This window comes from Balaenoptera ricei, chromosome 13, assembly GCF_028023285.1.
Source record: "Balaenoptera ricei isolate mBalRic1 chromosome 13, mBalRic1.hap2, whole genome shotgun sequence".
In the NCBI taxonomy this organism is placed as follows: domain Eukaryota; kingdom Metazoa; phylum Chordata; class Mammalia; order Artiodactyla; family Balaenopteridae; genus Balaenoptera; species Balaenoptera ricei.
The window spans coordinates 92,858,362-92,869,152 of NC_082651.1; the positions used below are offsets into that span (position 1 = coordinate 92,858,362).

General features: G+C 41.8%; 1 protein-coding gene across 1 annotated transcript; it reads right to left on the reverse strand.

Annotated features, from left to right (window-relative positions):
• Window positions 1-7,021: 7,021 nt before the first annotated feature.
• LOC132376780 (alpha-endosulfine-like) lies at window positions 7,022-9,781 on the reverse strand. The gene is made up of 2 exons (XM_059942625.1): window positions 9,432-9,781; window positions 7,022-7,232 (listed from the first exon to the last, which is right to left on the reverse strand). Exons 1-2 carry the CDS (start codon window positions 9,779-9,781, stop codon window positions 7,022-7,024), a joined length of 561 nt encoding a protein of 186 aa, XP_059798608.1.
• Between the last annotated feature and the right edge of the window lie 1,010 nt (window positions 9,782-10,791).

The window sequence follows — 10,791 nt, forward strand, 5'->3', positions numbered from 1 at the left end:
CAAATATATAAACCTAAATTTATGTTATACACATTTTTCTTCATCTTGCTTTTCTCAATATCTGGTAAACATTCCTTCAAGTAAACAGACATAATTCTTTTTTTTTTTTAATTAATGCTCCCTTTCTTTTTTTAAAAAAAATTATTTATTTTTTGGCTGTGTTGGGTCTTCGTTGTTGCATGCGGGCTTTCTCTAGTTGCGGCGAGAGGGGGCTACTCTTCATTGCTGTATGCAGGCTTCTCATTGCAGTGGCTTCTCTTGTTGCAGAGCATGGGCTCTTCAGTAGTTGTGGTGCACGGGCTCAGTAGTTGTGGCTCACCGGCTCTAGAGCGCAGTCTCAGTAGTTGTGGAGCATGGGCTTAGTTGCTCCGCAACATGTGGGATCTTCCCAGGCCAGGGATCGAACCCATGTCCCCTGCATTGGCAGGTGGATTCTTAACCACTGCACCACCAGGCAAGTCCCAACAGAAATAATTCTAACCCATTCTTTCTAATGTCTTTATTTCCTGGTGTTAACACACCACAATTTGTATAACCAATTCTTCATTGATGGGCATTTTTCCTTATACATTTCTACATGCATAAAAATGCAAGAAAGTCCTTGGTACATAGATCTTTGCTTACTGGTCTTTTGGTTTCTATAAGATACCTTTCAAGGAATACAGTATTGCTGGATCAAAGAGTATATGCATTTTAGGTTTCAATAGCATCTTTAAGATAGCCAGGTGTTAGAGTACTATTTTCACTATACTCACAACAAAAATAAATATTGTAGTTGCTGTAAATGTTTCCATTTTGATGGGTGTAAGTGGCAGTACTTCATTATTAGTTAATTTTTATTGCACCACCATATAACTACTTTTTACATCTGACCTTGTTGCATTTCTGGAAATTATGATCCCTCAATAAATTTAGCAAAAGATGCAATTATAGAGAGAAAAAGAGAAGAAATTCTATGCAGTAGGTATATGTGTGGATGTGAATGGGCACTATTCTTCTGTTGGGGAAATGTCCACTGTCTTGCTGTCTGGAAGGACACATGGGCAGTGAGGGAACACGAATTACCAGTGGGCCTTGTACCATTTCATCTAGCCAGTTGGTTGGTTATTCAATGTTTGCAAATCTCCCAGGAATCTGGAACTCACTTAATTTGAGGCAATTCAGCTGAGACAACTCTATTAGAAATCCATGTCTCTGAAGAGTCATTACTTCTACTCATTGATCTTCAATTTTTTTCTTGAAGCTACACAGAAGAAAAAAGAAAACTGAATAGGAGTTCATTTAAATATCATATTTGATGGCAGTTAGCATTTGTTCAGAATTATTTTCTTCTCTATGTATCTTCATTTATTTCAACTGCTTCTCAGAAAACAGTAAAGTCCTCTCGCCACAGGCACTTTAGTTTCCTGTCACATCTGTTTTCCTTGGCAAACATATAAGTTATTACAAGATATTAAGAGGGAAAAATAACAGTACAAACATCATATTGTTATTGAATTGGTCAACAGGACCCGTGGCAATGTCCTAGCCAGGCGAGACCCCCTATCTCAGCCAGGGAGGTTCTTTTTTTTTTTTATTATTGATATATAGTTGATTTACAACGTGGTGTTAATTTCTGCTGTACAGTAAAGTGATTCAGTTATACATTCGTGCAGCCAATAACAAAACCGATACTGAAACTGGAACTGCACAAGTTTTATTCAATGGCCAAAGGAGAAGCAGGAACCTAATTCGCAAATCGACTTCTCAACCCATTTCTAGCAAAGCCACCAAATCTATAAGAGGGAGGGTCGAGGTAAAAGGGAGGGAGTTGGAAAGAGTAGGAGGAATATTCATGAGGTATCTGAGAACAGGGGTGTGGTTTGGACCCGGAAATGTTGCATCTCTCCTTTTCAGTCCTTGTATGGGCTTTTCTGGTTGTTGTCATAGCAACTGTCAACTGTCAAGGGGCTGGTGGGTGTGTCATTTAGCTAATGTATTACAATGAGTGTATAATGAGGCTCAAGGTCCTCTGGAAGTCAAATCTTCTGCCATCTTGGGCCTAGTTGGTTCTCATTCATTTTTTCTCTTTGCAGCTCCTTCCTGAAACTTAGGTAAGAGTAATTATTTTCTATTCCAGGGAGGGGCAGGGGTACGATTCTGGGGCAACAGCATTGGTAACAATAGGATTCTGCTGTAAAGAGTCCTTACTGGAATACTGGCCTATATTAAAATAATATGTCATCTGCTCTGTTTCTAGATGTGAGGAACATGGAAACAGTCTCCCTGCATGTTACACATGGAGATTCCTGAGCTCTAGGCCCAACAAGAGAAAACAGAACTTACAGACACTGGGCTCAAAATCTGCCTTAGAAACCAGCTTCCCAGGTAATCTTCACACTCTAAGAGTCGAGCCAGTGCTTTAAAACCTTTATCTTTTTCCTAACATCTGGGCTGATTAGGAAGTCACTTAGTTGTCAGTTATAAAGAAGAAAGGTGCTAATTACCTATTTGAAACCTCTGAGTGACTCTAAGTTTGACTTTTCTTCTTTTCAGTCTGAGAAGACTGCATGTTTCCTTCCTGGAACCTAAACCCCTTGAGTGCTTTACTCCTGCTGTGAGAGTTAAAATAAAGGTTTCTTTGAACCTTAACTGACTCTCTCCCACTCTTCTCATATGAAAATTTCTTTACTTTGTAAACTGGCTTCTTCAGAGTGTCAGTTTTTCTTCAGAAAATTTGATGTTCAGTAACCAAATTATAAGGAGAACAAACAAAATCATAACAGTTTTGTTGTAAAAGAAAATGCCAAATGGTTTCCTTCTAAAGATGAATGAATCTCAATTCTAACATGAAGATAGGCAAAAATATGGTTCCCATGTTCTTTCCATTACATATACGGTATGATTTTAGAACTTGAGAAACAATCTTGTCCAGTATCATTCCAGTTTTGATTCCTTTGAATATTAAATCTTTAGATATTTAAAGCACCCTTTTAAATTATCGATGCTCCCTGAGTCCCTAACAGCTAATATCTTAGTCATCATTTGAAAAGTTTCTCAAAATTAAACATGAAATTGAGGTTTTAGTGGAAACAATGCCATGCAGATTGGGGGGGGGGGTGGACCAGGAAATCAAGAGGTTTCAAGGACATTTACCTACAGACTAGTTTGCAGCGGAGAGGACTGAGTTCAGAGCTGGGACACGTGAGCTCCAATGGTGCAACCAAGTTCTGTAGACATATAGACAAGTGATATGTCCCTTGTTTTCTTTTTTTAAAACTGTGGTAACAAGAGATAATATGATACCTACTCTCTTAACATTTTTTAAAGTGTACAGCACAGTATTGTTAGCTGAAAACACAACGTTGTACAGTAGATCTATAGAATTTATTCTTCTTGCATAGCTGAAACTTTATACCCATCAAATGATGGCAATTTCCCATTTCTCTCTCTGCCCTGACCGTGGCTACCACCCTTCTATTTTCTGCTTCTGTAATTCTGACTATTTTAGATACCTCAAGAAAATGTGGTATATCTATATCTATAGATAGATAAAGATAGATAGATATAATGGAATATTACTCAGCCATAAATAAGAAGGAAATCCTGCCATATGCAGCAACATAGGTGAACCTTGGGAACCTTATGCTAAGTGAAATAAGCCAATCACAGAAGGACAACTACTGCATGATTTCACTTACACAATGTGTCCTTTCTGAGTTTCAACTTTCCCTTCTATAAAACACAATAGTAATTCCTTTTCACTACAAGCTATTGCTATGATGAAACAAGTAAATGTTAAGAAGTGAAAGAGTAACATTTTTTCACTTGAATCTGTACCTCAAGGGGCCAATTATACCCACCCCCACTAACACAGGTATGTAGACTGAAGAACTCCATAATCTCATTATAAGAACTTAGGCAACTGTTAAAGCACTATCAAAATATTAAAAGAACAAGAAGATTGTGCTAATTAAATATTTATTTAACTTTGAACGGCTGGTTCAATGAGGTTGGCAGGGTTCTGAAGAAGCAGATCCTGAGATGAGGGTTTAGGTGCAAGTGGTTTTTAAGAAACTATTCCCTGGGGAAACAAGTAAGGAGGTGAGAGAAGAGCGGGGAGGGGAGACATCAAGCAAGGTTGAGATTTCAGGTATAGTCCCAGCAATAGCATAGGAAGCCCTGGAAGATATTACACCTTCAGAATGTATTCACCCTGAAGGCAAGGCAGCTGGGCTTTCATACTACTAGATCAGCCTGTCACTGGATAGGTTAGAGGAGGCCTAGCGGGGAACATATAAACTCCTGGCACTTTTGTAAGGATGAAGCAAGAGGCACCATGAGCCAAAGGTGGTCCTCTATAGAAAATTGCAGGCCCCTGCCAGTAGAAGCAAAGCATGCAAGAGGTAAGGGAATTGGTACCCAGACGGGTAAAATGCATATGAGGGGATTTGAGCAGGGCACCAACAGTATCTCCTTAGTTTACAAATGCCAAGACTGAGGCTAAGAGATATCAAGCAGCTTGTCCAAGCTCACACCACATATTAAGGGCAGACTTGATTGTCCAACTCAAGACTCCCATCTCAGTGTTCCTTCCACATCACCAGGATGCTGGTGAGTCTGTTATACTAAGTCCTGATATCATTATACACATCCTGCATCCTGAACTGGTTTTTTATTCATGCCTGAGAAAACGTCCTACCGTGGTACAAATTGATATGTACCCACCACAGCAACAGCACATTTGTTGTGAGGCTATTAATAATTTAAGAAGCAGTTGCTGCTAGAAGATCTCCTGCTAACACTGCAGTGAGTAGAAATGCTGTCCTTATTCTTAAACAATAAAAGGAAGGGAGAATGAGACACGCTTCCTTGAATGTAAGAATTTTAGAGAAATCGGCATTTTTAAAATGCTTGCAAGAGTCCATATCTATTGTGCATTTCCTCAGCATCCATAAATACAGACCAAAATAATTACACTGAAAGCAAGAAAGGAAATCCCAACATGATGAATATGAACAAATAGCATAATAATCTTGCTGCTTGGAGAATAATTTTGCTGCCTCATATTGAAAAAAAAAAATTCAATGTACCCATCTGGCTCAGAAATAAAAAGTATGGAGTTTGTCCTTTATGATACCACCAAAAAATAAGTAACTTACACTGGTCTAAAATGGGGGAAAGCACATTTTCAAAGGCTTTGGAGATTTTTTAAAGTGTCCATGAGAACCCACACAGGAGCTACTGTTATAACATGGCCATGGAGAAGCTGCCTTTAGAAGGATGGCCGCCCCACTCACTGCCTTCTCCTGATGTGCCCAGCAAATGTTTGGGTTCTTCTCCATTCAGGCAAAATGATAATTACTTAATTATCAGTGACAAATAATCATCACTCTGTATCCTGGAGTCCATCCCCAAATATAATTATAAGACTCTCAATCAAAAGAAAGTCAGTTGAGAAACATGGGCCAATTTCCAAGAGAGGGTGACATGATCACTCTGCCCTTCCTTTACCTCCTTTTCCTTTGTCCTTGGCTAATCAGAAACAGAGGAAACTGACAAATGGCTCTCCACAAAGCTTCAAAAGATTCATAAAACAAAGAGGAGTTAGATATACCTTCTTTCACCCCAGAAAACACCAGAATCAATAGATGGAGATAAAAAAGAAAAGAGAGAGGCTGTTTTAAGCTCGGTACTACTACACTCAACAATTAAGAACCGTTCAGTTACAAAATGGAAGTCCTATTCCCAAGACAGCTCCGTGTATTCTGCACGACGTGCCTTATATTGCCTTATATAACATTGCTCAACAATTCTGTAAGTTTTATATTATGTCCTCTTTACATAACAGTAAAAAATAAATAGCTTGTAAAAATTACAACCAAGATTCCTGGGCATTAAACTTCTAAATCCTGTCCTGAAGCCCCATCTCCCCACCCCCAAAACATACACACACCCAGGTCTTGAGACTGTGCCCCCTGCTGTGGGATCACCGTCCTAATGAGAAGACTGCTAGAAAGAAGTAATAAGGAAAGTGGGATCATGCAAGGCGAACTAAGTGTCTCCAAGGCAAGTTTCAGGTGAAAAGTAAGGGGATTTTTGTCCATACCTGAGCAGGGACTTACTCTCGGGAGGAAACAACGGGTTAGGAGGATGTGGGCATGAAGCAGGAGGTGACTAGGCAACCATCCTAATAGACCGTCCCCGCAGAGGTTCTTTTTTTTTTTTTTTATGAACAATTAACATTGAGTTCTCTGCTTGCTCTGCAGAGGAGCTGTCTGCACCTTTCATATTTAGACGGACAGGTTCCTTTATCTGACACCAGGTCCCCAGCCACATCCAAGCCAACAAGGCATTCTTCTACAGAGCTGAATCAGAGCTTCTCATCTTTAGTCCACCTTACGTCCTCCTCCTCACAACCACCCCACGCCAGCCACGTGGTTAAGAAGGAGGATAGTCAAGAATGTTTTTATCAGCTCCAAGCCCTAATTCATGTTCCCCCAAATCTCCCACTCCACCCTCTCACCCTCCCATCCCCACCCCCGCCCCCAGGATTTCACTGAGACGTCTCCCAACAAGGGCAGGGGCTTCTGCCTCTCCAGCCCACAACCAAGCCGCCGCCAGACCCCGGGCTGCAAACGCGGGGAGGGCCAGGAGGCAGCACAGGACCCGGGGGGGCAGCGTCTCAGGATCTGGCGGAGCCCTGGGAAGCATCATTCAAGTTGGCCGCTGCGGACCAACACAGAAGAAAAAGAAAACACTGTCAAGGAGAAAGGGAAAGAACCCTAAGTTCCACCCCAGTCTCGACCCCATCACTCTTCCACACGTAACAATCGTTAGGGCTCCCTGGCCCATGTCTCAATCTTATCCAGCGAGTTGTTTAAAAAAAAAGAGAGAGAGAGAGAATTTCAGTCTTTTCCTATCTTCAAAACAAAATGTTCTCTGTCTTTTTGGAGAAACCCATGAACACAAAAACAGAAAAAGAAATTATTTAGACAAGATCAAAATAACTGGTGGTTTTCACGGGTGTAAGCTGCCTGGCTCAGGCAGGCTTGGTTTCAGAGGCAAGGCCAGAGCCACCGGCAGCAGCGGAGACGGACGGGGGCGCACAGCGATGAGGCGGTAACTGCACGGAGGTCAGGGCCGGGCAACACACATGTTGTTTTGATAATAATAATCTAGGTTTAATCAAAGCACTTTGGATTTGGATTTTGAAATGACCCTTCTTTGCCATGGAAACTGTGTACTTCACGCTGTGGAAACAGGTGGCATAGAGAGAGTGTAGCTTGCTTCTTTGTTTTCTCAGCCTTGAAGATGACCAGGTGGAGAAAGAGACCAACAGTTTTTCTGATTTCCCTATTTCTTCGATTCCTTCCTAAAAACTGGACTCGCTGTAGCCTCAGTCTTGAGAAGTCATACTGACCGATAGAGAAGGCAGCTCAGACAGAAAAGAAAAGAGTACAAAATTCGAGAAGATCGGAGATGAAAACGTACAAAATTATATATATATTTACATATATAATAACATGACATATCTGTGTACAACGTGTCTGGGACAGTTGAGGAAACTATACAAGGATGATCAGCATTTTCCCCTTCCCACATAGATTTTCGACTAAGGAAGACAGCATGAGGAAATGGAGCAAGAAACACAAAAATTATATACAATTACAGGTGACAGCCAAGGAGTTTGGGGGCCAGGGAATCACGGGATTCTGCTCTCTCCATTCCCTCCTCGCCAGCTTTCTCCTATCCAATTGGAATGATGGCCTGAAAAGTGAATGGCTGGTCAGGAAAGAAGTAGAGACACCCCCAACCCCCTACACGTGCATCAGCAAGTTCATCAGTTGTTCTCATTGGGCCAGATGTGTGGCACATCAGAACTGGTGAGCAGAGAGGGCAAGAGAGGATTATAGAATCTTCCTCTCTTGAATGGGTAGCTAGCTCTCACCCTGCCCTCTCTGTCTTAACTAGCAGGCTGCATTCAGTAACATTCAGGCCAAGCTAGTGATAACTAGATTGATGATGCTGGCCGCTGGCAGCCTCTTTCCTCCACCTGGTTCACCATCAGCACTACTACTTCTTGGAGCACAGGAGCTGGGTTACTGAGCTCTAGGAAGGCAGAGATTTCTCAGTGTTCCTTCTCTTTCTCCCTGACCACCTTCCCCAGCTTCCTCCAAGGTGATTCATCTCCTGAGAACCTCCTGCTCCAGCCCTGCTGTAGCACTAAGCCCTGGAGGCCCGCTCAGTTCATCCCTTTTCTTCTTGTCTCCCTAACGATACACCTGGCAGCTGATAACATCTGAAATGTGGGACTCCTCATGTGCATGACTGAGCCTGTTTCTCCAGGCCCACAGCTTGGCTGTCAGCGCAGGTTTTTAGCAGCAAGGGCCCAGATTGTAGGAAAGCAGGTGAGGGCAGAGGCAAGAGCTTTCATGGCTAGCTTAGAATTTTTTTTCTTGACCCTTATGAGCCCCTCTTGCCTGAATTTATAACCCCCAAACCTCAACTTCTCTCCCCATGTAGTCTTCAAATAGTTCCCCTGTGTAGGCTCACCTATGGGCCTTCCTCATTTTTGGCTTTACAATGAACAGCACAGTTTTTTGTCAGGATTTTAGAATCAGAATCAATCTCATCTATATTCAACTCTGTTTTACAGATGAGGAAATAGAAATCCGGAGAGGTTAAATGACTTGACCAAGGTTACACATCAGTTCTGACTAGACTGAGTGGAACTAGAACTCAGATATCTTGACTCCTATCCCATGATACTTTCCACTATCCCATGATACTTTCAAAAAGCAACATGCTGGAAGAGAGAGAGAAGGTGCCCATTTTATGTGAATTATATCCTCTAATCCTTACATTATTTAAGAGCCAGGGCAAACTGTAAAAGACACTGACTGAATAAAGGAGGTTAAGTGGGCACTATAGTTTTAGGCAAGCAAATCAGTTTTTCTTTTTGAGGCTTCTCTAAACCGGTCATAATGGAAACATGAAGCAGTAGCAGCCCAAGGGACAAAACACTTAAAGCACAGAAAACAGATCCCATTCAATCTACCTTTCCCAACCATGTCAGGTTAGCCTTGGGATGTTAAACCTGTCATATTATTCCCAAGGCCTAGCCTAACCAATCTGGGGATACTCTCTTCCAAACGGAGAAATCACATCTCCCCAGTTTCTTGTACAAAAGAAAAAGAGAGTTTGTAGCATTATCCAATCCTAGTGTCCCATTTCTGAGCCCCTACCTGGGCTACATGAGGGTGTGAAAATCTCAATTTATCCAAAGAAATGAACTCAGAGCCTCTCTTCAGCCCACATTACTTTCTCAGCAGCCCCCAGGAGAATCACAGTCATTTCTGGCTAGCAAGCTGAGAAGATATAACTAGGGGCCCATTCCATCCCTGCCTATGATACATAAAAGTCCAGTGGCAGAAGGGGGCCCTGATTACCTCGCGAGCTTGCTGGTGATGAGAGAGGACTTTCGCTGGGGCAGAACCTGTGGGGTGGGGATGTGGTCACCAGTCACCAGGTTCTTGTCTGGTCCTGTACTTGGTAGCTGCTTATTCTTCATCTTGGCTTTGGGCATGTTATAGTCTCCTGAGTTAAAGTACTTTTGCCCTTTCTGGAGTCTCTTCATGAGGAAGTCGGAGCCTCCAAGCTTTTGTCCTAGGCTTGGATATCTGGCCTTTAGCTTTGCCTCCTCGGCTCTCTCAGGGAGCATACCTTCTTTCTCCTGTGTGTCCTGCTTCTCCTTACCGGTCTCCTCCACAGGGTTCTCCTCCTCTTGTTTCTGGGACATGGTGGGATCGGGACTGTGGAGTGAGGGGACCCAAGAAGTCAACCGGAGAAGGGAAGGGGGAGGGGAAACGGGACAACCTGCACTGCTTCTTTGGCTCCTGTCACTAGGGTTGCTCAGTTCCTTCAGAGGTTCTTTGTTTACACTTCAGAACGTTTAAAACTGATCAAGAATTAAATTGATCAAGTGCTTTAAATGTCTTATATCACAGCTCTGAAACAAACGAGCCAGTGACACAAACAGGAGAGCAAGTTTCCCCGATTTTTCCTGTCCATGCAATCATATTGCTTTCCTGAGTAACATTTCCTTCCTTGTTTGATCTCAAATCAGGAGGTAGTCAGAAAGACTAATCCAAGCAACATTTCTGTAACCTAACACACACAGGTTAATAATAAAATAACTGAGGGATTTGAGCAGTAAGACAAGCACATGGTAGTATTGAATTTACTTCAAACAGTCAATCCTTCCTCAAATTTGTGTCCTTTCATACAAATTCCAGTGGACTTTTAGTTATTGCCTAAATTCAGCCTCAAAATAAGTCAGTGGAGTAGTCAAGATTAGTATTATTCCCACTTCATGAAAGGAAAAAATGGAGATTAAAAATCTAAAGGGGGAAACTCTTGACCTTCAGAGTTGACCGAAGGTGGGAATGGTAAACATCTTGTCACTGGAGGAATGTAAATGATGGTCCAAGTGAAGAGTGAAGACTCTTCCCAATGGTCAGACTGGTGATTATTTGGTCTAATGTTTTAGTAGCAGGTTGACAATTAGTTTGAGTGTCATATGTATGATGTCTTAATTCATCACCCCATGAGTCTGCCTCTCTCTCCTAAATTATTTTATGGGTTATCATAATTATGGAAAAAAAAAAGTGTTGCCTAACAATACTGCATTTAACTAACAAATTTTACATGGGCAACTTTGAGTGAAAATACCATATATCTTAAATTATTAATCAACTGTTTTAAGAGGATGACATATTTAAGACAAGTGTGTTAACTCAGATTCCCAGG